We start from the raw sequence: 27,464 nt of genomic DNA on the forward strand, positions 1-27,464 counted from the left end.
AACCTCTATGGGTCCCTCCCCATCACATCAGCCTGGTCCTGCTGCCATTCCTCCTCCTCCAGCATTGAGAATCCCGTGTAGGAAAACGGAGGGGACATGAACTGAGCTCTGAGCCAGGCTGGTGCCTGCTCCTCACTGCAGCATAAGCAGGGCAGGGTGAATTTTACTGATCACAAACCGACTGCAAGCTCTCATTCCTCCTCACCAGGGACTCCATAGCCTTCCCAAAACGGATTCCCCCAATGCTCTGCTTCCAGGGGATATAAACAGGCACAGGGTTTTCATATGCAGCCTCTGCACAGCCAGGCACACACCTTAACTACCCGCAGAGCTGGCCAGCCCTGCCAGCGCCCAGTACTGCCCCACGGCTCTGCATGGGGCAGAGCCAGAAGTACTACCCGGTGCAGGGGCAATCCAGGCCACGGTGGAGAGAGTTTAACAGGCTTGGGATGAGAAAAGAAGCAAGTGGCACTTCCAAAAGGAGACATGGTCTTTATTACCCACACAGGCCAGGATGAGGAACTGCGGTACCAGGCCTGCAGGTTCCCTCCCCACTCAGGGTGACGGCTGCATCTTGCCCGCAGGATGCACTGAGCCTCGCCAAGGCCCGTGACACCCGGCAGCCCCGCTCAGCCCCTCGCTGCACCAGAACTTCCATCTGGATGCAAATAGGCTGCTGACGGGGAGTGTGGGTCCAGGCGGACCTGCAGGTGCCATTCCGGGAGGCTCCCTGCCATGAGGTGGGTCGGAGTGTGATGGTGACAGTGCGGTGACAGGCAGAGGAACAGGCTGTTTCTGGGGTACTAGTGCAGAGCGTGCTCCCATCTAGGTAGCTCCCAGGGCCACGCTTGCCCCTCAGCCCTTGCCCAGTGGAGCTGGACCTCAGCCCTAGGGGTACCTGTGGGGCCAGGCAGGGAGCAGCCACAGTGTCCTTGGAGCCAGGGACAGGGCTTGGTGCTAAAGCCAGCACTGGCCAAGGCACGGGGCTCCCCACTCAGGGCTCCCGCTGCCACAGGGAGATGTGCTCCTGAGCTGCAAAGGGAAACTGAGAGTTAGAGTTTCACATGCCAGAGGGGCCCGAGGGGTCTTGGCATGCCTGGCCTCGGGAGACAGTGCCAGCAGAGCTGAAGGTCAGCACCTCCAGAGCTCTGCACCTTTGGAAGATGCTTCGGCTCACCCGAACTGCCGCCCCCTCCTCTGCAGTGGAAGGAGATGGGCACAGCACGAGGGACGGCCGGGCTGCCAGGCCACTCACCGAACTGGCAGATGTAGCGATTTCGAGTCTTGCAGCGCTGGTCGTTCCAGTTGAAAGCAGCCGATGCCTGCATCTCCACGCAGTTCCCAAACCTGCCGCCCCGAGCACACAGGGTGGTGAGGCAGGAGAGACCCAGGGAAACGACATGGATGGGAGCCGGCTGCCACGGGCTCCAAGCAGAGACCTGCTGTGTCTAGCAGGCACTAGGAGGGCAGAAGATGGCCAGGCTCGTGGCCAGGCACTTACCCCTGGTTGTCTGGCTGTCCAAAAGCAAAGCTGCTGAAGGAGGATGGCTCGCCTGTGTCCCAGCGGAATGAAGCTTTGGACGTTTTGTAGGTGAGACCTGCCAGGGCAAGAGGCAGGGTGGCAGAGCCTGCGGCACCCAGGGTGCCCTCACCAGTCTACATGTGCACAGCGCTGGCGCTGCAGGCAGATGCACTGGCTCGGGAGGACAGCCCTAGTTCCACAGCACGGCCGGGCACTTGCCGGGGTGTTGCTTGGCCCAGGGGAGCCGGACTTGGCTCCTCTCCCCTGGGCCCCTTCCGAGGACAGCACCCCAGCCTGGGTAACTCACCAATCCAGAAGTTACCGGTCTCAAAATCTGTGTCCGTCACCCTGTTGCTGGTTTCCAGGCGGCTGAGGTAGAAGGCCAGGATGTCCTGGACTTTCTGATTTCCAATCTGGGCCAAGATGGCCCCTTTCTCCTGGAGGGAAGCAAGCGAGTCAGCCTGAAGAACTCTGTCCTGATGAAGGTCAGGATAAGCTTAGGGTGCCCCTGGTGAAGTGATGGTGAAGGGCCTGTCAGTCCCTCTCTGCAGGAATGAGGGTGCAGGCGACTACTCCCCTGGGTAACAGGCACAGAGGAGGACACAGCCTTTGATGCTGTCCCAGTGGGAACCATCTCTGTTGCGCAAACCTGAGGCCTCACCTGGCACTTTATTTTGGCTCTGTAATATGTGTCAGCCTCAGGGGACACCATGAAGCAGTCGCCATCTATCCTCACGTCGCAGGCGTGGAACGGGAACCGAATCTTCGCTGCGGACACAGGCGGGCGCTGGTGGGTCCTTGCGCCTGGCCTGGCACCCCGCATGCCGAGCCGGGCCCACCGTGGCTGTGACCCGCGGGCCGGCGCGGACTCACTTGCACACTCAGCCCCGCTGTAGCCAGCGTCGCAGAGGCAGGAGCACTCCTCCCTCCTGAACTTCCCGTGGAGGCACTGCACGCTGCACCGCACTGCGGGCGAGGCGGCGGCGTCAGCGCCGGGAAGCCTCACGTGCCCCAGCACGAGCACCCAGCGCCCCCGGCGGCCATGGCGTCCTCGGCGCGGAGCGGCGTCGTGGCCGCCCCTCTCACCTTGGCAGTACCTGCCCGTGTAGCCGCGGAGGCACGTGCACTGGCAGCTGCTCATGTTGAGGTGCCCGCCGTTCCTGCACGCCATGCGACACGGGTTTCTGGGGACCTCTGGGCAGAGAGAGAGTGTCCCCACATGCACACGGCTGCACGGCGGCCGGGGCCGGGTAAGGCCGGGGCAGCGGGGACTCACCGCAAAGCCCGCCACCGTGGTCCCAGGATTTGAAGCAGCCGGAGAGCCCAGCAGTGCACAGCGAGCACCAGGCCCCCTGCTTATAGGGCACGATGGTCTTCCCGTTCATCTCCCAGTTGCCGCTGCCCGAGGGACACAGAGGTGGGTGCGGGGAGCCCACGTGGGCACCAGTGCCAGAGCCAGCAAGGTAGGACCAAGCGGGGCTGCAGCCACCATCATCACCGGTCCCTTACCCGGGAGAGTAGGCGCAGGCGAAGGCCTCGCCGCCAGGGCACGTGTGCCTGCCACATCCCAGCCGCGCCGACGTGGCCCACACGAGCTGCAAGGGAGCCGCCGCCATCACATGCCGCCACCGCCGCCCCGCGCCGCCCGCCACCCCCGGCCCCACCTGTGTGTAGTGGTGGCAGGTGGCGTTGGGCGCGCAGCGCGCCGACGCGTAGTCGTAGCTGCGGCTCTCATCGAACCAGTGCTGCAGCACGGCACCCACGGCACCCACGGGCAGCAGGGCCTCGCTCCAGCCCAGCTGCATGCCCTGCACCGCCGCGGGTGATGCCAGGCAGCCGGCCACGCGCGCCCGTGCCAGCCGCGCCAGCTCCTCGCTCCAGTCCTGCCGCCAAGGAGGACGGCGGCCATGAGGGGGGAATATCAGAGGGCTGTCGGGCCCTCTGTTCCCCCCATCCCCACCGTCTACCTCTGCCAGTGGGGGTGACCAGGGTGCTCACCAGCCTCTGCATGTTGGCGGCGGGCGGCTGCACTTGGCTCCTCAGCTTGTTGTGCAGCGAGAGCACCAGGAAGGTCTCCTTCGTGCTGAGGGCTGGGAGAGCAGCGGGGGGTCAGGGCTGGGGAGCGCCGAGCGGGGTCCAGTGGGCCCCCTTGTCACAGCCTGTCCCCACAGTGCCGGCGGACAGCCCCCGCCAGCAGCCAGGGAGATGGGAAGGCACCCGGGGTCTCCATGGAGACCGGAGGGGAGAAAAGAAGGCGCTTTGGGGCAGGCAGCGCAGAGGGGCCTGGGCAGGGGCACCTTGCGCAGGGAACCGAGACCCACAAAGCAGCCGACCCCTAGACGCCGCTGGGTCAGGTGCATTGGGGGCTGCTGGCACCCGCTGCCTCCATCCCAGCCCGATGAGTCCCCTGCTCCAACCACCCTGGGCTGGCCCCCCTACCAGCCCAGAGCCTGTCACTGTCCCCTGAAACCCATCACTAGTTCTGGCCCCCCATTGCCAACCCCAAGCTCCCATCGCCAGCTCCAGCCCCACCACCATCCGAGACCCCATCACCAACCCAGCGCCAGCTCCCATCGCCAGCCCCAGGTCCCCACTGCCAGGACAGGCCCCCTGCCCATCGGAGTGGCACCTGGCTTGGCCCCAGTGATGCAGGAATGTGATGCAGGGCTGGGGGACATCTGTCCTCGCTGAGACAGTGCCCAGGAGTCCCTCAGGCCCCCTCTGCCAGTTACCTCCGTGCCCCGGCTCCAGCGGGGACAGCTTCTCTGGCGGGTCGGCTCCCGTCCCACGCAGCCTCCAGGCCACAAGGCTGCAGGCCAGCAGTGCCAGGAGGCGCCTGGCCGAGCCCCTGCGATCCCGCATGCAGGTGGCCAAGGCGGGGGGACTCTGTGCAGCTGGGAGAGAGGATTTGGGAGCGACGAGCTGCCCGGCAGCCCTGGAGCAGCGGCTTTGGGGCGAGCGAGGCCGCACGCTGCTCTGTGTGTGTGTCTGGTTCCAAGATCTGATCCTATTCAAAACTTCAGACAGGCGCTCGCTGGGCAGCTCGAACAAAAGGTTGACGGGTGAGTAATGGCTCTGTCAAAACAAGTGGCTCAGTGGTGCGAACGGGGCAGACAGCTCCCGCAGGGCCCCGCACCAGGCTCTGCACTGCTGTCCTGCTCAGCCTGGGAGCCACTGTGGTGGGGGAATCTCGGTCCCCTGGGCTGCGCTCTGGTCACCTCCTTCTGCATTCCGGCCCAAGATGGGGAGAAGAAGCTTGCAGCAGCAGTGCCCACCGTGGGAGTGGACAGGGGGGCTCTGGAGCTTGGATCCCCCGGGAGGAGGCAGAGAACAGGAGCCCTGCTGCCTGCTCTCATCCCACGCCATGAATTAAACATGCCGGGGAAGGGGACACGCACCACCAGAGAAGGAAGGGTGGGCACAGAGCCAAATGCCTGCTCTGGGAGCAGCGTGGTGGTACGGGAGGGCTGGGGAGGTGCCAGCAGGCGGGTCTCCAGGCCAGGGACACCGGGGCATGGACCCTGGAGGGAGCTTGGTGCTCAGGGTGCTCAGTGCCGTCCCCACCGCTCTGCCCCGGGGCTAGGCAGGCACAAACATCCCTCCATCCATCCCCTGGGGAGAGCAGGGATGGCTCCTGGCCACACCAACCACCCCCAGCTCGGCCGGGGGAGACGGGCCCCCCCGGTGGCTCTGTAGAGGATGACGGGGACCGGCGGCCACATGCTGCTCCTTGCAGCACCCAGAAGTTCCTGCGCGCCGGGGCTGTGACACTGGGCGCCTTGACGTCTTCACGAGCAGTGACAAGCGGCGCTGCGATATTGACTCAGCAGCGAGGCCTCGGGACCCCCCTTCTTCCCCAGGGTGGCCCGCGCTGCTGCGGGCCCGAACCCCGCGGCCCCAACCCGCTCTCGGCGCGCGGCGCCCGCGCTCCGCGCCCGCCGTTTGGCGCCTGCGCCGCTCCGTAGCCGCCGCCGTCGCCATGGCGACGGGCCCAGCGGCCTGAGCCCGCGGAGCCGCCGCGCCGGGCCGAGCGGGGCCTCGCCGCCCGCCCGCCCGCCGCCCCGCCGGGCATGAGGCGGGCGCGGGGCCGCCGCCCGCAGCCGCCGCCGCGGGGAGAAGGTGAGGAGCGGGCGGCCCGCCGCCTCCGCCGGCCCCGGCTCGGGGGCGCCGCGGCCTCCCCTGCGCCGCCCCATCCCGTCCGGAACCCCCCGCCGCCTCCCTGCCTCCCTTCCCCGCCAGCTCCAGGCACGGCCCCCAGGAGAAAAGCGTGCGTTTATTTTATTAATTACAGTTCCTCATTACCCGCGAGCCACCCGCCACGCACCTGAGCTACAAAGGGATGTGAGCAGGTGCTGCTACTTTCTCAAGGGCTGGAGTTAGTTTTGTTCTGAACTTGCATGGATGAGCAGAAATGTCTTATATTCTCACCTCCCGCTTCTCTGTCTGTTGACCCCAAGGAGATGTGTCAAGGTTTGATCCATTCAGCACCTCGGCACATGCAGCCTTGTCAAAAACATCACTCGGGACCTGGAGACCTCCCCATCTCCTCCTCTTGCAGTAGTGGTGCCCATGTTAATTCAGCTAGTTGAAGTGTTCCCTAACACCCTGTTTTGTTACTGGAGAAGGACAAGAAGGCATCTGTAACTCACTATAATTTTAGGAAGGAGAAATCACATATAACCAACCCAATAGCCTTCGAAGAGAAGGGGACTGGCTTGGTGGCTAGAGATCAGGCGATGTGGCTTATCTTAGCAATGTGTATAAAAATGTGAAAGGACCATGTAAAGAGGACAGAGCCTGACTCTTCTCAAGGGTGCCTAGTGAGAGGTCCAACACACACTGAAAAAAAAAAAAGAAAAAAAAAAAAAAGGAAAAATACCTTCTGAGCTTATTGCTGTTGTGCAGTCAGGAATCATAACCACCAAGAACTTTTCAGGATGTGTTTCTTAGCTCATCTGCCCAATTAATTTCTCATGCCGGGAGGGGTAGGACCGCTGAATAGCGTAGCTGCTTCCCACACAGATGTCCTGCTTGTGCAGCTTTCTGTTTTGTTCTGCAAGAGACAATTTGCATTACAGTCGTGTTGTAGAATAATTCCTGCTTCTTTCTCCCTTTTTGTCATTAAATTACCAGCTCACTCCTTTTTTTTTCTTTCTTGTTTTTAGTTTCTAGTCTTTCCACTTCCCTTGCTGCTGACAAAAGCGTCTTTGTTTTCTTGGATGTTGGGTAGTGCTAAGGTTGCAGTTCCAGACCACATGCTCTAGTGAGGCCACCTGCTTTTCCCTTCTCCTGTAGTTCTGGTCACTAGCAAATACATGGTGTATGTGAGACAGGTGAAAACATTTGCTCTGCTATCATCCATAGCACCTTTCTGAAATGAACACATTCCCAAAACAGATCACAGTGGATCTCCGGACTGCCACTGGAATATCCCCAGTGGCCTTTTCACTTGCCTTAGGTGTAGATCTGTTAAAAGACTGACAAAACCTACAAGTTTCCTGTATCTGAAAATCTGTGGTGTTGTCCTACTTGCTTTTGGAGTGCGTGATTGCCCTCCCCTTTTGTTCCTAGGGATCACAAATCCCCTCCACAATCTGTCATCAGATGCGCTGTCTTGGTTTCTCGTTTCTCTAAGTCCAGCTGCAAGCAGTACGTCTCCAGTCACAATATTTCCATTTAACATATCTTTTTGTTCTCCTTTTTTGTTTTCTATAGATGAACATCTGCAAACCTCCTAACAAGACAGCTCCAGAGAATTTGGGTGAGGCTGTTGCTGAGCTCCAGGTGCAGCGCGCTCGGAGGAACGGCTGGAGCTGGCCTCCACATCCCTTCCAGATCATTGCCTGGTTGTTGTACCTCTTCTTCGCCCTGATTGGCTTTGGGATTTTGGTTCCTCTTCTGCCTCTCCACTGGCTGCCTGCTGGCTACATTGTATCCTTTGGTCAAAAAAAGATGTAACTATAATAAGGCATTAATAGTGATTTTTTTAAATCATTATATGGCATAGAAAGCATAGAAGAAAGCAGTCAAGTCAGAAACTTTTCTGAATCTTAACTGTAATCCTGAGCTTCTCCATTCTATTAAAAATGCTTTGAGATCTTCTCTGTCCATCCACTTTGGGTAGAATACTAACTAGATTCTGTCTTCTACAGCTGTGCGGCAGGATTTGCTTTTGTCTTTTCTCTTATAACATCTTTTCCTGGTAAAAATAAAATTGGCAGAGCATGGATCAGGGAGATTCAAGCTATAAAATCTGACCTTGCTTATGAAATGTCATAAAAAGCCAAGGGAGATTTAGGCTGGTACATTTTGGATGTGCATAGCACACACATTTTTAATGTATGTAGGGCTTCCTTTTGTCAAAGGCCAATTAGAATGAAAATAAATAGTGCCATTAGTGCTTGTTGTTTTTACTAGGTTAATCCCTGGCAATTTATGTGAAGATTATTCCATATATATCAGTTTTGCATATTAAAAAGCAAGGGAGAAATTTAACATCGTTCTCTAACAGGAAACAAGAGAAATCTTTGGTTACAGGTCATTTTGCTTTTTATAATTACAGCTTCCTTAGCAGGATTGATAACAAAGAGATATTGAAGACAGAATTGTAGGGAAAGTACTAACGATTTGTTACTTGGATATACTATATGTTTGATTTGGAAGTATGACCATGCTGCCTTTGACACCTCCGGGACACTTCTTTTCTATTACTTTGTCATTGTTTAGTTACGTGTACATGACTTACTGTTAATAATATCATTAACGAACAGTGAACCTTACATCTATCTTACCCAATTGCTTTGTTATCATGGTTCAAATAGGTACGTACATGTACAACTGAGGGTAGAAGCAATAAGTTGGAAGATTAAGTTTCGGGTGGATGGTTATTAAATTGCAGGATATTGAGAAGCAAACTCCAGAGCACTGTCATATTCCGGACATGTTAGGCTGCTGCTTAGGATTCATTTCAAATACTAACAGGTCAGATGTGGGATCAAAAGTGCTCCCAGGAGTTTTTTTCCTCTGACATATTACTGCAGTTAGAAGAACCTAAGCAGGTAAACTTCAGAGAAAGGAAAACAATTCCTGGGTAGTGTTTTTTTCAATAAGTTATGTAGAATACTACTTTACTGGCTCTTGCTGAGGACTGTGGCTAAGGGAAAGGAAGCAAGGTAATCAGAACCAGTTCCTTGATTTGTCTTTTTTTCTTCTTCTTTTTTTTTTTTTAATTTAGTATTGTAAGGGGGCATGTGCACAGCCTTAACTAGCTGCTCCTTTCCCAGGATTCCCTATGAACTAAGAGGAGTGGACCTGTGCCAACAGTCTGCTCCCAGGGGCAGATTCTGATAAGAAAAGGTAAGTTTTAGAAACTTCTGGGCTAATAAGCACATTTCTATGAGGCAGAGAAGTACATAATAAGGAGGGTTGTGCCTGTAGATTTAGTTATGTTTACCCAGAAGTTGTTTACTGCAGAGAGGCAATGTTAATGAAGCTCACATGAATGTGCTGCAATCAGTTATATGGTAGTTTCTAATGACAAGCCATGTACTTCTCACCTAGGTGAGCTTTGTGAATTAATCTATAGATGTCAAATGGCTCATACAATCCTTAACTGTGTACTTCAGTGTCCGGGAGTGTGTTTTATCTACCATTTAGTTGTTCATCTTACTGCAGTCTCCATTGATCCTGCGGATGCCAATGTGCGCAAAAAAAACTACTTGGGGCCTCTGGCCACCTTCAATCGTAGTCAGCATGCACATGTCATTGAAAATCGTCATTGCCATGTCTGTGATGTAGATGTGTAAGTACCTAATCTTATGTTAATATCTCTTCATCACAATTGGACTGTAAGATTGAATTTGAGTCCCTGAAGTTCATATTTCTGTAGTGATGTTTGGAGTCCACCCTGTGACAGTTGGCTGGGGAGGTGTCCGTTGTTGAACGTGATCATGGAGCTGTGTGGCTGTTTTTAATCTGTTCTGTTGTGTGGAGAGGACTGTACTGAGTGCTTCTGTGTTGTTTTGGTGTTGTTGTAGCTTCTGTGTGTGGTGTGCTTAGATTTGACTAGACACTAATTTGAAAGCTGGAGAAGTTTGTAGGGCAGATATGAAGAGGAAGCTTTGCAGGATTGCTGAAGGGCTTCAAAGAATAAGAAAGGGATGATTTTCAAATCAAAAATTGCACAGTGCATAGAAAAGGCAGATTCTGCAGTATTTGTGATTGTGCTCCAGGAACAGCCAACAGCTTTGGGTGCTTAAACATTCCTGATGCAGTGGGTTTTCTAACTCCTGCCAGGATCTCTCTCTACTGTTGTACCCCTCTGTGTTTGTTCCACTGGAAAGTTATGGTGACAGGTTGGTGATGCCACTCTAATACCATGCTTTTTTTTGGCAGGAGTGCCAAGTCAAAGCACTGTGGAACTTGCAACAAGTGTGTGTGTGGCTTTGATCACCACTGCAAATGGCTCAACAACTGTGTGGGGAAGAGGAATTACTGGTAAGGGCCTGGCATCACGATGGGAACATATCTGCTTTCTCCTCCCAGGACTCTTCTGCCTTTCAGTCCAGCCTGTGCTCTGTCACACAAACCACTTTGCTTTCAGATCCCAGATGAATAAAATCAGTTATGAGAAAATGCAAGATGGAGATGCAAGCCTGAGTGTGACATTCAAATCAAGGGAGGGATAAAACTCCCACACGTAGAATTTTGTGGGTGAACATCCACAAGTAAAATAATCAATTATTTGGTATAATCGATCATTTGATATTAAGGAAAGCTTATGAGATGTGGTTTGGGTGTCCTTAATACTTCTGAAGCACAATCATGCTGTTGTTCCTGTCCCAGAAACAACCTGAATCCAGATCACCTTTCCTGGGAGACTTGTCACATGGCAGGAGATAAAGGAGCATATGGGTAACTTTAACCCATCCTGGGTCTAAAGTACAGAGTAAGAAGGCTGTCACTGATGGTTGCTGCTCTGTTTATTTTCCCGCACTAGAGCCACAAGGAAAACAGGGAATTCTTATGCTGAGTGGTGCATTGCACTGTCATGACAATGTCCTGGGAGCTCTTTGTCAATCCTAAAAATACTGGACTTGACTACAAGAGCTCTAAGGGATTGCAATTTACAGTCCCAGGACAATAAATCAGAAATAAGAATGTTATATTTATAATGAGCAGAAGTTGCCACAGTAATTTGGGATAAATCTTTGTCTCTTTACTATTAGAGTTTGGGATTTTGAATGTGTATGTGTGATATTATCAGTGTCTCAGATGTGTATTTTGCAGTGAAGCCACTCAGGTTTGTCACCTTTTTGGCAGGCTCTTTTTGAATAGTGTGCTGTCAGCCATCCTGGGCCTTGGCCTTCTGCTGCTCGTAGCTTTCTACGTCTTCGTGGAGTTCTTCATTAATCCCATGATGCTTCGTTCGGATCAGCAGTTTGAAGGTACTAGCAGTGCTTCAGCTGAGCATCTTGAGAATCAGCCAGCAGATCCTGAGGGCCAGCTCTGTATGGGATTGGAGTCTGTGGGCTCTCCCACTGAGGAGGAATTCTCCTCCCTTACTCCTTCAGTGCTATATTTCTACAAGAATATCTTTGGACTGATTTTATAGATCTCAATGGCATAACTTTGGATCTGTTACTATTTTTGAGTTAACAATACTTCCATCTGTAAAGTTTACTTAATGATATTTAATACCTAGACAAGCTACTTGCTTCCTTCTCTTGTTTTAGTGCCTTTGCCATAGTACATTTTTGCCCTTTGTTCCTTTGCTGCCTTCTCCATTGATCTAAGTACTCATTCTCTAACCCCCCTGGCTTCTTTTTCTCACCTGAGACAGCTTTGCACCTTGCTCCTCACTTCCTAACTCTTGCCATTCTAGGGTTTTCATTGCAGTGTTATGTTTTTCTTTTGCAGTTCTAAAGAACCACACAGACGTCTGGTTTGTGTTTCTTCCTGCAGCTCCTGTTGAGACTCAGGCACCTGCCATTTTGGTCTCAGCTGGGATTTTCATTCTTCTGAGCCTAATGACTGTGTTCCTGCTGGGCCACCTCTTGACCTTTCACATCTATCTTAGTAGGTATTATGTTCCTGGCATCTGCATCCCATTTCATTCTCTTGTAGCATCTACTCATTCCCTGTTCATTGTGTGTTGACCCATATCACAGATATAACACAATATACGCACAAATTTTTCACATACATGTGCTGTCACAAAAATATGTCATAAATATACACACATGGTGCAGGATACATTGAAGAGGCAGAAATTGGGGATTTAGCATTTTATTTTTGATTTTCTCCAATTTGTAGAAAAAAATGTGAATTTCTGCAGCTTTCACAAATTTGTTTTTTGAAAAGTACAGTTTAGAGTCCAGCAGGGAGAAAGCACCCCCCAAATGCTTGATTTGGGATGAATCCGTTTCTTCTTATCTGTAAAACCTCAGATAAATGTTCTTATTGTTTTCAAGATCCAGATTAATCCTATAGATTTCCATAGAATTATTTTTTTTTTTTTGCATCCCAGAGCATGCATTTTGGCCTAGGTTTATCAAGTCTCCTGCCTGCCTGATCTTTATCTGGGGATAATCACATATCTGTCTGCCTGAAGGCCTGTCCAGAGGCCTTTGGTGTATTTTGAGAGGGTGAAATGAAGCCAGTGAAAAGCTTTTTTTTCCACCTTAGTCAGATTTCCCAGGAACATCTTGAATTTTTTACATCAGAAAGTTCTAATAAAGCCAGCACAGCATCACAGAGATTGCCACCTGTCAAAACCACTTCTTGATTCAGGGCTGAATCACAGATATCATAGAAAAATTTAGAATCCAGTTGAACTTGGAGTTCCCTGAATGATATTGATAACCATTTCCAGAACAACTTGGATAAAGATTGGACAGTTGCTAATAAGTCCTTTAGAATAAGGGAGGGCATCTTGAACTAAAGACTAGTTGGAGGAAATAAATAAAATTTCCTAAAAGATTTGTTCTTGATAATATAGCACTGTGGTACTTTATATAAAAATGCATGCAATTATACATAGTTTGCAGGAAGCTTCTTCAGATCACATTTATCTGGGTTGCAGAAAAACTCTAGCTGGTTCTGTATAAAGCCACCTTGTTGCAGGAGAAATTACTGACTCAGGTACCACATGATGTCAGCAAGGTGCATACATGCATGCTTTGCAACTCCAGTTTTGCAAACTGGTTTGCAACTAGCTTGGATCTTACATGGTTTGTGCTTATACCAACCTCCTAAGGTCAGCTATGTCCGACAGACCCCCCAGTTCCCAACAACTGCAGTATCAGGCAAAATGGGGCCAAATTTAGGTCTGTGCTTTCATGTGCCTGAACTGTGCTATCTTGGAGATCAAAGCATAAGGGAGGCCAAGTGAGACAAACCAGCTGATCTCAGTTCTAGTGATGTCAGATTCAGATTGAGTCATAGGTGCTTTGGGGAGTTTCTTTACTGTGCTTTGATCATGTGAGAGATCCAATTTCTCCTTTACCTTATGTAAGTGTAGAAAGTATAGGTCTGATTTTCTAGCAGGGGGCCTGTCCTGTAGATAAAGATCTCCTCATGGAATTGTACTATATTTTCGCCTAATGGTTCATGGAATTCAGAGGAAAAAGTCAGCGGAAGGGCTTTCCGTTAGATCTCCCATTTGTTGTTCCATCCAGAAGGGAAATCTATGCCTGGAAGTGCAGGTGGGCCTCAAAAACTTTATTTTTTCAGTCATCGTCTACAGTGAAGCCAATAATACTTGGCTGCCTTGCATGAGTTAGGATGAAAAAAGATCCTACCCTCACAATTGTCACTGGTGCCAAAATTAGAGCAGAAGGGACACGCCGGAAGAGGAATGAGAATGCCAGTTACAGACTATGGGTGGATTTTTTCTGTTGTCAGCTAACAGTGCTTTGCCACCACAGTGCAATTTCAAAGCAAAACAGTTACACTTGTGAAGTGTAGCATTTGATGGATGAGTCCTCTTCCATTGCTAATGTTACGATCAGTGGAGTCACTGGTTTCCCTTTACAGCCTCTTGGAGCTTAACTTAAATTTGCGCTATTCTGTGTGATTTTGCCTGCTTTGTGCAATTGGCAGTTGACTGTACTCGGTTAACGATGATTCCTGAGCATTTCAAACATCAGTCTAGTGCTGCAGAAAGACAAAAAAGCATAAAAATGCTGGGGCCACGCCAGGAATACTTCATTTTGATGGCCAAGAAAGGATCATCTAATTTAGTAGCAGGCGTACTTAATCTTGTCCTTGTGTTCAACAGCCACGAGAGGGTGCTCCCTCCTTTGGAGCAAGGACTTGCACATCCTCTTGCACATCCGGAGCATTTGCAGGTGTTATCCCAATGTTATTCTGTTTTTTAATTTTGTTTTGTGGTATTTTTTTTTCCTATTTCAGAATAATTTTTGACCCAAATTAGGTTTTCTTTTGCATCCAAATTGAAATATTTATCAATTACAGGGAAACAACATTTAATCATTAATAACAGATAGTACAAACCTGAAAGGTTTACTAGCCTTTGAAGTTGATTCCAGCTGGATCAGTGCTGTGTGGAGGTGTGATGTGTGCAAGTCCTTGCTGGAGCTTTTCGATTTTCCCCAGACTGGAAGACTACAGTTAGTTTCCAATACAGGAGTATACAGTTAGACTAGATTTTTTTTTGACAACTCTCTGAGCTTTCTGTAGGATACAGATCTTTAACATACTGATCTGCATAACAGCTTTGCTTCTGTTTGGAATATGCTAAATAAATTGCTACAGCATAGAAGAATATATCAAATATATGAAATTATAGAAGGATAGTGTGGAAGGATGTAGTGCCGTGATGAAGACAATAAGGAATATAGTTAGACACTGCAAAGGTATTCTGCCTCTTCATGTTTATAGTTACTATTTAATTGCAAATAGTTATTTGAACTGTTTTCCAGGTATAAGTATAATTGGAGAGTGGCGTTTCATGCACTGACATCTCTCTTCCTTTTCTCTCAGTGTGGAACAAATTGACTACATATGAGTACATTCTACAGCAGCGTCCCCAACTAGAGGTGAAAGAGGTAGACAAACCTCTGGAGTCTTGTCCCTCCCAGCTGAAACCCAGTCAGGTACTTGTATGCTCAATACTTATCTCAGAAAAAACAACCCAGCCTTGCTGGTCCTCCTGGTGGAGTTTGCTTCAGTTCTGTAAGCTCCACATTTTAGAGGCAGTTGTTGGGGCTAAACATTTTGAAGTCCTTTGGCAGCCTGGGCAGAAACAAGCAGCACTTTCAGAAGAATCAGTCCCACCCACCCTCTGTCTCAGCCGTGTGTTTTGGGCCCGGCCCTGTCTATTCCCTTCTGCCAGTGCAGCTGTTTGTTACAGTCATGCAGAGCACAGGGCGGGGGAATCTCATCTGAGTGAGAATATACTTAAAAAAAGAGAGTAGAACTAGCGTATAGTTGGGCTGATCCCTGCTGTTTGGTTCACTAAGCAGTCGTATAAATGTTTGTGTCACCATGAGAGCAGATGACTGAAGAGTGGGAGGGCTCCTGTCACTGGGAAGGACAAGCTCATCTGTTTTGGTCGAATTTTGTCAAATTTTGCAGCCTTGTGTGAGTGGTCTCATGACTGAGAGCGAGACAGGTTCTAAGACTAGATAAATTTGGGTTAATTATTGAGCAATTGATACCAATTTGTTTTGCCATCTTGGAAAAAGAGAAGGAGGCAAATTATGTTCAGAAAGGGCCTAGCTAGGCTGGCTTTTCTTTGAACTGAGATCTGCAGAAGTGAAAGCATCTGTGATGTTGATCTTATCTCTGTAAAAGAGGTTTACAAGCTCTTTTCTGCTATCACGCTGTTCAGTGCCATATGTTCTAGTAACTGAGCTATTTGGTGTAACTTACTTTGCTGAAAGGCATCTCCATCCTTGGGGATTCTCAAAATTTGGTTGTTGTAACTGGAATGGCCTTGAATAAGAGATTGAGCGAAGGCCCCCCCAAAGTTATTTCTAGTCTAAATTATTCTATGATTTTGTGAACCCTTGTAATTCCATCTAGTTCTGTAGTTATCTATTATACAGTCAGTTTTATATTTCATAAGAAATTAATTATCTCTTGTATGCAGAAATACTGCTGATTTGGAATTTCTCACTATCTCTGGATTCATTAACGGTTTTTCCCTATCAGAGGAAAGTGGAAAATGAGTGAATTGCCTTTTTGTGTAGAATAGAGATCTCAGCTTTTCATATACTTTTTTCTTTTTTTTTTTTTTTTTACTTCCTCGGAAAAGTTGAACTTTCAGTTTGAATGGAGGTTTCCATAACAACAAAAATGTTTGGCACTTTGTCTCCTAGAGCTTTGCTTATTATGAAAACTAAAATCATAATAAAGTTTTAGCTCTAATCATTTTTTTTTTGTTACTGAATTTTGATTGCTACTGGAAATATACCCAAACAAAGATGGACTGTGTGCATTTGAGATGAGACTGTTCAGCAGTGATCTCCCATTGGCACCAGGGCTTGCATAGATCTGTGTGAATGTGGTTAATTTGAAGCAGCAAAGCTAAAAGAAGCAGGGTGAAAAGCAGTTCTGTATTTCAGGAATACAGTTAATACTTTGGGGAACAATAAAGATTGGAAGATGCCTGGTCACATTGTTAAGAAAAATGTTAACCCACCAGATTTTTCTTGTTTCTAACGTAGCAACCAGAGATAAACACAAACAAATAGATTGGAGTAGGAGGACACCGAGTGACTTGCCTTTTGTGAACTAAGCGCTGTTGACTACAGCCTTTTTTAGCTTGGAGATAAAAATCCTTTGTAGTTGATCCAAGATTTTGCAAGCACAAAATGGAAATTATGGCGTTCCCACCTTTGTCTTGACTGTTCATTCATTTTAGGGAGTAAGAAGAAGCACAAATTTTCCATTAATAGGTATATTTGAGCCTCACTCAAGCCTGAGTGTTGGTTTTGGCTTCAGTTTTACACATTGGTTTGTTAAATTTTCATCCACATTCAGATTAAAGGATTCTTATATATTTAAAAAGATCCTTCTCAGAACATGTGCAAAGTGAAAGTAGTCAGTTTGTAGCAAAACCACTTAAATGGTTCAGATAGCATAAAAATGCAAGAAAAAGATAGAAATTCACTTGTTGCCTCTGTAGCAATAACCAAAGTGTGCAAGTGAGAGTCTTTCTGAAGATAGTTGAATGACAATCCAAAAAAATATAAACTGAACCAAAAATGATGCTTTAATGCCTTGCTGCATTCAGAGTGACAACCTGCTGGGATGTGGATAGTTTGAGCTGTAAGAAAAGGTTTACCTGGTATAGACTAATACCATGACATTTTCTTTTTCATAATTTGAGGGTTTGTTGATTACCATATGAGAAGCAAGAAGCTTTTTCTTACCTGGATACAACTCTTCAGTTTGAACACTGGGAACAGACATTTCTGTTTTGTTGGTGAAAGACATACGTTAAACTGGTATCATTAAACTCATAGGCATTTTAATACATTAAAAATAATAAAAGGTCACTCACTATTTATTTATTCTCTTGAAAAAATACCCAAATTTAATGAAACTTGAATGGATAATTAAGAAAAAGATTAGAAAATTATCAGTAGATAAGCCTGAAAATAACCTAAAACCAATAAATAGCTGAGACCTATATAGATGATGCTGGAACATAATCCTGAATTCCCTCTCTATTTGAATAAGCATAATAAAGCATGTCCACCAAAGTGGAGCCAGTTTTGAACTACAGTTTGGTTAGCTGTATATTTTTGTAGTTATTTTGGTCTTTAGAAAGACACTATCCTAGAGATCCTAACTGGGGGACATTCAGTGGGGGGTGCTGATAGGATGGTATCCTAAGGAGTGTATCATTGCATTACTGCATACTTTAGGCTAAAAAATCTGATCAATAGCTATCTTTGGAACAATATTTACTTTCTGATACTATTTCTTTATATTATGGGTATCCTCATCTTAAGAGTTGGCTGTCCTGGGCATTATATTGTTGTTGACTTGCTTCGGACATGATATTTTAGGTCGGTGAGATTTGGTTTGAAATGCTAAACAGATTTTGCTGTGCTACCTTCACAGTTTCAATATTGCTTCTGTTTTCTAATGTCTGGTCAGATTCCATGTAATCTTCACTTGCAGCCTCAACACTCACTGCAGAGCCTGCTTCCCTGGGCCCCAAAAAATCACATTTTTTTCTAGTTGATTCTGCCTCTTCTCCAACTCGAGAGCATTTTAGGGCACTTTCTGCCACTGAAATAGATGATGAGAAGCACAGCTGCCGTGGGCAGGGAGCTGAATTCATTTCACCAGAAGCTGTAACCATAGAGCTTAGGAAGGCAGACAGACACAGCTGGTATTGGCCTTTGAAAGGAGAGACTGAGCATGGCAGGAGAGCTGTAAGGTGGCAATGAATTTTGGCAAACAACTGAGCCATCTATTTGCAGTACAGGCAAGAGCTGAATCCGGACAACTCCACTGGTAAGAGCGGCTTCATCTTCACAGGTGAAGGAGGTTGGATTGGCTGCTAAGGCCTCAGGGACTACGTGCAGTAGCTGTGCAAGTCTAGCTGTTTCAATACTGAGAGAACGTTGTATTTTCTACTTATCCATGTGTTTCTGCCAGTTAGCCCTTGTGGTTTGCTTTTTTTTTTTAATGTGGTTGCTTTGCTTACGCATATTTTACAAGGCTCAAATGGACAAAGTGGATCTTAAAAAGCTCTTTTATTCCCCGCTGGGAAAGAATGGCTCATGAAGCTTGCAGGATGTATCATTTATTAATTTCCTGTCAACTGCTAGGCCTGCAGTGCTGTCTGTAGACACCGAGTCCTGCTGGTTTGCTCTAACTGTGCACCCTCATGGTCACCGTCCAAGGACGATGTCTCCTGCTGCAGCTGCTTTCAGGCACAGTGGAGTTGCCTCTGAAAAGACCTACATATAATTGTGGGAATACAAGATTATGTCCAGTCTTCTTCATTTGCGAGCCCCTGTGCCTGAGGCTTGAATGTAAGTGCTCAGAATTTGGTCTCCAAGGAGCTTAGGCAAACATTTACACACGCCTCATGTTCAGTCAGTGATGAGCAATGACCTGACAAGTTACATTTGAAGTGCATGTAGCAAATTCGTAAGGATTATTAATCCTGCACTCAGGTAAACCCTACTTAGAGCAGTGACCCCAACATAGCGGACTTTTCAAACCTGAAACCTTGGAAAATCCATATGTTCAAAAACTGCTAAAGCAATTCTCTTTGAATCTAATGTGAGGACTTGCAGACTAGTTGCAAATTATTTTTCCCCTCTTTTCCTCTCTTTACCTATTTGCACAACCACAAAGTTAGAAAAATTAACATGCCTGGAGTCTTCCCGGTTTGGCAACTCTCTTATCAAGAATTAAATGAGTAAAAAGACTCTAGACATTCATGCCAAGTTTTCAGAAGTAACTAGTAATTGGGGAAGTTTCTCTTGTGGTGTGTAAAGGAGGGCAGCCAAAGCTGATCAGTGCAGACCTCTGACACTGGCCAGTTGCAGATGCTAAGAAGAAGAGTGCAGGAGCAGAATATATGTATGGTCCTCATAGCAGCATTTTGCAATAGTTGCCTGGGCTTCTGGAACATAGAGCTCCTTTTAATGACTTTGTACATGCAGGTTTCTTCCACAGTGATTCCTTTTTTTTTTTTTTTTCTTGAAGCTGTGTAACATTTAGCATCTGCAGCCTCCTGTGACAGCGAGTGCTGGGGATTAGTTATATGCTGGGGGAGAAAAAACAGCCCTCCTTTTGCTTGTTTTGAGTGTACATCCTGACTGTTTTATTTGATGATACCTACATGTTGCAGTATGGAGACAGTAAACAGTGGTTGCCCGTTTGCTTTCCTCCTACCACTCCTATCTGCCCTGAAGCCTTTTCTCTCCTGGCTGAAAAGCCCAGCCCTGTGAGCTGTTTCTTGCACAGAAACTGTTCCATAACTGGAGTTATGGAGTAATGTCAGTCTTCTCTATTCTTCTATTCTTCTCTATTCTGTTCTTCTTTCTTCAGACTCTTTATCCAGGTCTTCTGTGGGAGATGGGCCTGGGCCTGTACAGAGTATTCAGTGTCCAGGCTGCCTATGAATTTATTCAGTAGCGTAAAGCTATTTTCTGCTTGTGTAATTTTTATGCCTTCTCATTCCTATCATCTGAAATGATTTTTTGGCTGTGGCTGACTGTGACCTCCAGGAATTCTTCTCCAGTTAGAGACCATCGCTTTTTATATAAAGCTTAGGTTGCTTTTCCTATGTGCATTGTTTTATATTTAGCAATACGGGTTTTTCAGTCATTTGATCACCCCGTAATTCAGTGTAAGAAGAATCTCCTACAATTCTTTGCAGTCGGCTTTCATTTTTATTGCCTTACATAAGGGAGCATCATCAGCAGACTTCATCTCACTGTTCTGCCCTTTTCCACGTTGTTTATGCATTTGTTGACCTGCAGAGGCCCTGGGTCCCTCAGGAACCTGCTTGTGAGATGTCCAACTTTGACTTCATTTTCTCAAGCTTGCTGATCAGGCTGTTCTAAAGAATCAGTCTCCCTAAGTTTGTTTAAGCTTATCAGGCTAAAATTGCCAATTGCATTTTAAAATCCTCCTTGTCTTTACAAAAAAAAAAAAAACTCAAAATCTATATGTGTTTTGCACATATAGTCACTGCACACTAAATGTTTAGGGATTGCCTTGCTGGTTATTCAAGTTTAAGAGCAGCTAGGAAAAGTATAATGATCCGGCAAGTCTATGTCTCTGGGGTGTGGTTTATCCTTATTTACAGCTGGGCTTCATAAACAGCATCATTTGATACTCAGACCATTTTAAGAGTGCATTGCTTTGGAGGGAGAAAAGGGAGCCCTTTTCCTTAATGCAGACACTTGGATTTAGGAGGCTTACTAATCAAGCCTTCTTATGTGCTTAGAAGGGTATGTAATTTCAAAATTCAGGGCATCAGTACTTTGAATTTTTACCTATGTAAAACAAGTAAGACAAAGCATTCTTGTTGAGAAAAACACACCACAATATTGTTAGCCATACAAGCTTCACATGAGAAATTACGGTGCTTTTTTTTTCCCCCTGTATATTGCATCCTTTCTTGTTGTCGCCTCAATTTGGAATTGAAAAGACTCTGAAAATTCTTCTGCTTCTCTTTTCAGGAAGCAGACTCTTTTTCAGGCAACCCTGGCTATACAGACCCTACTTTTCAAGTGGAGGAATCTCCAGCCATAACTTCAGGAAAAGAGTGAGTAGTTAGAGACAGGTGGTTTCCAGCAGCATATATGCTGGGTGGAAAGTTATTCCCAAAGTCACTGATGTCCCCTGAGACAAAAACACTTTAGAGGATGAGGAGCTCCCCTGTTTTGACCAAGGTATGCTCAAGCCTCTGAGTTTCAGGAGGCTAAATGTTTGTAAAAGTGCTTGCCTCCCCTCCCTTGGAAAAGCTCTTTTAGAGAAAACTCCAGACTGTTTTTTTTTTTAAACTTACTCCGAGACTGTCTCTCATACAGTTGGGAGCTGCACTGAAACATGTGTCGAAGGTTCTGTGGTGCAACTTAAAAGCAAGATGGTCAGCTTTGTCACTGAAGCACCTTTGAGTCCACTTTGTGAACAAAAAGGAAAATATGAAAGCCTGCAAAGTTTGTGTTTAGACTTAGAGAGCTTCTGATAAGCAGTGACAGTGAAATTGCCCTAGAATTAAATAGGAAATCCAGCCACAGAATTTTGAGAGCTTGTGCTTACTTGATCGTCTGTGTGGGTTCAAGACATGTCTAGGGAAGTGTAGCATTTGAGTACATCCTTAACAGTTCCTATTTTTTGCAACATGTCTAAATTAAAGTCTAGCATGATGTTTAAAATATTTATCACCCGGACTTTCATATTTGAATACTTCTAATATTCAGTCAAAAGCATAAGAAGAGATAAGGAAGGTTGAACTACTAGCTACATGACCTGCTCAGCACAATGTCCTAGCGTGCTTTTGCATCAGGAAATATGACCTTAAACTGTTTCTATTCCCCGTAGATTTTTTTCCTGAATAGATTATTTTTGTCCCTTAAAGACTTCAACACTTTCAGATGGTTTCCTTGAAAAAGTCTAGTATTGAAAAAAATCCCTTAGAAGCTTTTCTTTTTTTAAATCTGGGGAAATAAATCAGTCTCAGAAACATCTTCAGGTGCAGTTCATGCTGATGTTGCATTTATACCCCTACATCTATATATCTCTTCCCAAGCCATAAGTATATCTGTTGAAGTCAATAGTTTCCACTCCATGTGGAAGCCAGGTGACATTACAGAGTACTGATAATGCAGTGTGCTCCTGAGAGCCACTGCTTCACAAAAAAATGGTATCTTACTAGCTTTAATTTCTGGGCTGGTACGTGCAATAGTTTCTGTATTGAGCTCATTTTAATCATATGGTTTTAGGGGATCAAGAGACATGAACCACAACAGCATTCCCCCTAAAACCAGCTAGGTATGTGCCAAGAAAATGGGCATTAGAGTTGTTAAGTAGTGTTTAGGGAAGCATCTTGAATGACTGCCATGTATTTTAGCTTTTCAAAGCTCTACATCCCCAACAATGAAGCAGATCCTAAGCAGAGCTTGTCTCCTGACCTTCCAACTTTCCCGTCTGCAGGCCCTTCTCAGGTAAGTGGTAATGCTGCATCCCATAACTCCTAATGCCACCAGTTTATGGAACTGCATGGGCTCATGCTTGTGTCGTGCAGTGTGTTTGGGCTGTCCTCCTTCACACATGTGCCCTTCCATTCCTCAGTGTGTGTGTGTGTGCAGCTATGGCTATTCCCTGCAGTCACTTCATCCAAGAGAGACTCTCCTGTCTTTGCTCTCATGTATCACCAGGTACATGTGGTTCCTTCCTAAGCTCACAGCTTACCCACAGCGCATGAAGCCTCTGTGATATCTTCCTGTTCCAATGCTACTTCATCAATGTAGCATCAATGCTACTTCACTGACGTAGCAAGCTGTATGCTTCTGTGCAGCAAGACTCAACAGTTTATACATTCAAATTTGGAGGTTAGATCACCTGTCCAGGGAAGGACAGTGTGTGGTATATAAAACAGCTGTCCAAAGTCAGGTTTTCTGCTTTCTTAGGGTTCATTTCCACATTTTGTTCCCCCTGTCCTTGATCAAATGGCAGGTACTGGTGTTCCCTGCCATTCTTCCAAGCTTATTAAGCAAAGTCTTGTCATTTAAAGGGTAAGAAAAATCCTCTTTCAGCTATACCTGTATTTTGAACAAAAGTTGTCTCTCTTGGTATGTCCTGTGCTAGGTGACTTTTAGTACCCTTTTCTGGTTTGACTCTACAAATACATTTTTCGAGCAGTATCTCATAAATATTACAGATGTGAGACAACAGGCTAAAGGAATCCAAACACACCAAATTCTTTATATGCAGATAATATATGTGTTCATTAAATACCTATTTTTTATCGCTGCTCTATAGCTAGTCAGTCTAGTTTGAGTTTTATAATCAACAGATTGGGCCTGTTTAGCCTGTAGAAGAGAAGACTGAGGGGGGATCTTGTCAACACATATAAATATCTGAAGGGAGTGTGTAAGGAAGACGGCCAGACTCTTCTCAGAAGTGTCCAGTGAGAGAACTAGGTGACAGACACAAACTGAAGCACAGGCAATTCCATCTGAACTTAAGGAGAAACTTCTCTGCTGTGAGGGTGACTGAGCACTGAACCAGGTTGCCCAGGGAAGTTGTGGAGTCTCCATCCTTGGAGATATTCAAAAGTCATCTGGACAGGGTCCTGAACAGCCTGCTTTACTTGAGCAGGGAGACTAGACTAGATGGTATCTAAAGGTCCCTCCCAACCGCAACCATTCTGTGGTTTGGTGAGTTTTAAACTACAAAATACTTCTTGGTTTTTGGTCATATCTAATGCATATTGAAAAAAAAAAAGGAGTTGTTAAGAGACCTTTTTTTTTTAAAATGCGTCTTTTCTGGGCTGATGAAATGATTTCCTGAACTTCTTGTTTTCACAGCAACAGAAAAAAAGAAGGAAGAACAAGATGCATAAAGCTCCTTCCTCAGCAAAGGACAGCAGATCTAAAACACACATTAGACCTTGGCCCTCTTTCCCAGATCCCCGGTCAGGTGAGAGAGTGCAACAGTCAGCTCCTCTGTTTCATAGCATTTCCAGTTAGCTGTAATCTGAAAGCATAAATAGAAAGCTGTGTTTAAAAGTAGAGAAAAGAAAGAAGTGAAGAGCCCAAGCTCTTGCTGGGATACCTAAGAAATATCATGGGTTTCACTTTGGAAGCATATGCGCACCTGTGCACCTAAAATCAGTTGAAATGGTTATTTCTTGGAACTCCTAGTCCTAGAATAGCTGAGGAAAAGGGCTGTTCTTACTCTTAACAGTTTGATCAAGGTATTATTGTAGCAGTAAAAACAATGATGCTCATTCCATATTCCTGGAGAGAAGGTTGTGGTAAAAACTATTGTGGTGAGGTCTAGCTTTACCAAGGATCACTTTTATTTTTTAAGGGAAGATTACTCAGAAGAGAGGGAAAGCTTAATCTTCAAAAAAAACGGTACTGGGCTACTTAAGCAACTGGGTCAGAAACACAGAAGGCAGGAGTTTCCTGACTCAGTAAAAAGAAGGAAACAAAATGCAAAACTGGCATGGCTGTGTAGCCAGGAGTTCGCTAAAAATGAGGGAAGATGGCAAGATTAGAAGAAATAAACGTAAGGGAGGAAGTTAGTTTGCCTAACAAGGGAAAATGTGTGACTAAAGTACTGAATGCAGAATTCTCTACATTTTTTGTATCTAATTTTGCATAAATATGAATTATTTCCTTTAACGCTAAAAGTTCCTGGACTTGTTGATGTCTGAATGGGGCTGAGGGAAGTTTTCCTCTCTTCTGATGCTTTCTTTTCCATTTCTTTCCATCCTCAGAGAGCCCATCAACGGCTCGTGCCAAGTCCGCTTCCCACAGCCGTCACCTCCTAGTGCCAGCTTTCCCCGTGAGAGCCGCTTTTCTTACTGGCAGTATTGGCCCCATCCGAGCAGCAGGATCCCCTGGTGACTATCACTTGGAGTCTGCTGAGTCCATGGATGAGATTCCTGTGGCTCAGACCCGCATTGGGAGCATAGCCCTTCATAGACCTTCCAAGAGGAGTTTGAGTAGTTCTCAACACTCTCCCTTGTCCGACTGCACTCCCAGAGGTGACAAGGAGAAGAATCTCTATTCTGGGCACAAGGTGAAGACGAAAAGCTGGCAGCAAGAGGGCAGCCAGCAACAAGGTCTGGAACTTGTCTCTAAGATCCCTGCTGTGTTTGTAAGTAAGAGCAGTGGAGAGCCTCATGTGCCCCAGCCCCAGCCTAGTGAGAGTACGTCTGAGCCACACCACAGAAAATGCACCACCAACTTGTACATGGGCAGACAAAATCCATACTTCAAGGACATAAGGACAAACACCACAGCAGCCTAGGAATCAGCCTTCCAAAGCCATAACGTTGTGGAACAAGGAAAGAGGTTCTCATTCCACTTGTTCTCTCCACCCAGGACTCTTCTTCCCATTCTACTTGTATGTCGTTGTTCAAAGCTCTTCATCCTAGTGACTCATCCTATTCCCTGGAGTCAGCAGAGTCCTTTTACTTGATGCTGTCCCACTTCCAGCAGACCCAGCTGAGAGAGAGGAAAAGTCCTGCAGCGTGGCAAACCTGAGGTGGGTCCCCTGGCATATTGCTAAATGCTTTCCTAAGTAAAAGGCTGCACCCTCACAGCCCTCTGGAAACTAAAACTGCAGTAAAATTCATGGAGAACGTTTGGGGAGAAACAAGACTACATCTCTGCTGTTCCACGGCACCCTTAAAACCAAATGTCCCGTCTGCCTCTACCCAGTCAGTCTTTGGATCGTGCTGGGGGGACCTGAGCAGATGGTCAGGGAGTAACCCCAAAATTTCTCTGTCCCTTTACCGCTCTCCACTGTGCACTACCAAGCACTTTTTCCAACTCCACCAGCATGAACTCTGTAAGGCAGCATAGTTTGTACAAGGCTGCACCTTCCCAGTGCGCTGTGCCCCACAGCGCTGCTTCCTTATCAGAAAATCTGCAATGAGACAGGTTTTGTCATCTTTCCATTTTCTCAGCTGCCAAATCAGCAACAGTTTGCAGCCAAGCTTGAAGTCTGTACTGGCAGAAAACGCCTGCACGAGACCCAGGGGCAGGCAGCCAGAAGCACGGCACCGTCCTCATGGTGATGAGCAGTGCTGCAGAGCCTACGCTTCCCCGTCCTCTTGGCTTCCAGTGGCAGCGTGCCCTGCGCCTGGCTCCTGCCTGAGCCCTGAGGCTTGGGGTGCCAGGAAAACCACATCGGCGGAGCAGCCAGTTGCATCAGAGGCCAGGATCCTGGATAATCACACATCTTGATGGGCTTTGCCACCAGCATGTATGTGCCTGGCACAATTTGTCATTTGGCAGCTACTGAGCCTGCACAGCCTCCCTTGCATGGCTAGCACCCTGAGCAGCAGCGGCTGCCTTGGCCAGTTGCACCATTTCTGAACAGGCCCCAGTTCAGCTAGTGTTGTGTGAACACCTACATACACCATCAGGGAAGAGCAAACAGAAGAAGTTTTAATTGCTCTGCTTAATTACTCTTGCTCTGCTTAATTACTCATGTTTTCCATGATGCATGGACACCACTGACTGAGTCTACCCCTTTTTCCATACTGTCATGCTTGCAGGTAGGGAAGGACAAGACAAAACGTGAAGTGACTCATGTTAAGCCTTTCCACTCCTTTCCTAGGAGCAGCTCAATCTGTGAGTATCCACCAGGAAAAGTTCAGAGCAGACCAGGATATCTAGACAAAACTGCTTGCTGGGAACAGTCAGCATAAGAATGCAGGCTTGATCCCCATCTCCGATGTACCCATTTCCCAGCCATTGCCCTGCTCAGGGGTCTGCGCTTCCCTTGGAGCTCCCAAATACTTGCCTGTTTTTTTGAGAACAGGATGGTATTTTGGCTAGTATTATTTTGGCATAGGATGGGCTTTTGACCAAGGCGGAGTTTATTCTGGAGAGTATGCTTCAGCAGAGAGCAGCACAAGGGCATCTGCTTTATGCTGAAAAATCTCTGTGTGCTCTAAAGACCATGTCAGGACTTGGGTCAGCTCCCTCAGGAAGTCCCCCAGCACTACCACACAGCCAAAACCACAAACCTGTGACCAGGTAGTGGTCAATTCCAGCAGCCCTTGCCTTCAAGGGGAAGGCAAAATGCTGCATCTGCTGCTGGAAACACATGGTTCTTGCAGACCTGAAACAGGGGAAAGGAGTCCTCTTGCACAGGTGGTGCAGTATCCATGTGCGTGGCACCCCAGCTTGTAGGTCCCATGTGCCATTTCCTCTCTTAGGCTCAGGATTAGTACAACAGGGAGCTGCAGAAGGAAGTTTCTCAACATCCAGCAGTTTTGCTTATAGACGGTTGGGTTACACCATCTCTGCCTCTGGACTCTCTCTGCTCCTTCTAGTTAGAGAGGCAGCCACGCCATCTTCAAGAGCAGTATTACTGGCCCCCTGCTCTCCTAGGCTCTTGGTATCCTGAAGAGCTAGAGATCTGGGTTTTTCAGCTAAATATCTCTATGGGGTGGGGAATGACAAAGTCCTGAGAGCTGTCCTGAGCCTTGAGAGGAGCCCCTTCTCTGGGATGGGTGGAGGTCAGAAGGCTGGACTGATGCATAGCTGTAACCTGCAGAGAGGTGTGAAATGTGAATCTGAGAAGAGGTCTGTGGACCAGACTTGGGCCAGCTCCAAACGTCTGCCCTGCGGGCAGGGTAAAGTCTGCGGGGAAGGATCTGGCCTTACTGAACTTCAGCCAAGGATGGTCAATGAACAGTGTGGAGGGCTGGTGTTGTAGAGGTTCAGCCCCTGGTCAGACTCTG

The 27,464-nt window shown here is 47.2% G+C and overlaps 2 protein-coding genes across 2 annotated transcripts; one reads left to right on the forward strand and one right to left on the reverse strand.

Annotated features, from left to right (window-relative positions):
- Positions 1-994: 994 nt before the first annotated feature.
- LOC104565443 (C-type lectin domain family 18 member A) lies at positions 995-5,503 on the reverse strand. Its single transcript, XM_088529100.1, has 13 exons — positions 5,429-5,503; positions 4,255-4,597; positions 3,521-3,612; positions 3,187-3,405; positions 3,032-3,117; positions 2,799-2,920; positions 2,609-2,716; positions 2,396-2,488; positions 2,184-2,290; positions 1,830-1,959; positions 1,502-1,598; positions 1,256-1,347; positions 995-1,032 (listed from the first exon to the last, which is right to left on the reverse strand). The coding sequence occupies exons 1-13, from the start codon at positions 5,501-5,503 to the stop codon at positions 995-997; spliced, it is 1,602 nt and encodes a 533-aa protein (XP_088385226.1).
- A 61-nt stretch (positions 5,504-5,564) lies between these two features.
- Positions 5,565-25,594, forward strand: ZDHHC1 (zDHHC palmitoyltransferase 1). The gene is made up of 11 exons (XM_088529037.1): positions 5,565-5,641; positions 7,238-7,453; positions 9,148-9,323; positions 9,917-10,018; positions 10,844-10,968; positions 11,441-11,599; positions 14,528-14,640; positions 20,710-20,795; positions 22,104-22,197; positions 23,563-23,674; positions 24,480-25,594. Exons 2-11 carry the CDS (start codon positions 7,238-7,240, stop codon positions 25,013-25,015), a joined length of 1,719 nt encoding a protein of 572 aa, XP_088385163.1. The 5' UTR covers positions 5,565-5,641; the 3' UTR covers positions 25,016-25,594.
- The last annotated feature ends 1,870 nt before the right edge of the window (positions 25,595-27,464 follow it).

Source organism: Tinamus guttatus, unplaced genomic scaffold (genome assembly GCF_059628265.1).
Source record: "Tinamus guttatus ecotype Peru unplaced genomic scaffold, ASM5962826v1 Tinamus_guttatus_pri_ptg000323l, whole genome shotgun sequence".
Lineage (NCBI taxonomy): Eukaryota > Metazoa > Chordata > Aves > Tinamiformes > Tinamidae > Tinamus > Tinamus guttatus.

What these genes read in the sequence shown, in the direction of transcription:
- ZDHHC1 (XM_088529037.1), top strand. Translation starts at nt 7,238, where the DNA reads ATGAACATCTGCAAACCTCCTAACAAGACAGCTCCAGAGAATTTGGGT. An exon ending in CATGTCTGTGATGTAGATGT is followed by an intron (nt 9,324 to 9,916) that starts GTAAGTACCTAA and finishes TTTTTTTGGCAG; the next exon opens with GAGTGCCAAGTCAAAGCACT. An exon ending in GCCATAACTTCAGGAAAAGA is followed by an intron (nt 20,796 to 22,103) that starts GTGAGTAGTTAG and finishes CATGTATTTTAG; the next exon opens with CTTTTCAAAGCTCTACATCC.
- LOC104565443 (XM_088529100.1), bottom strand. Translation starts at nt 5,503, where the DNA reads ATGGCGACGGCGGCGGCTACGGAGCGGCGCAGGCGCCAAACGGCGGGC. An exon ending in CCACGGTGGCGGGCTTTGCG is followed by an intron (nt 2,717 to 2,798) that starts GTGAGTCCCCGC and finishes CTCTCTGCCCAG; the next exon opens with AGGTCCCCAGAAACCCGTGT. An exon ending in GGACAGCCAGACAACCAGGG is followed by an intron (nt 1,348 to 1,501) that starts GTAAGTGCCTGG and finishes TCGGGGCGGCAG; the next exon opens with GTTTGGGAACTGCGTGGAGA.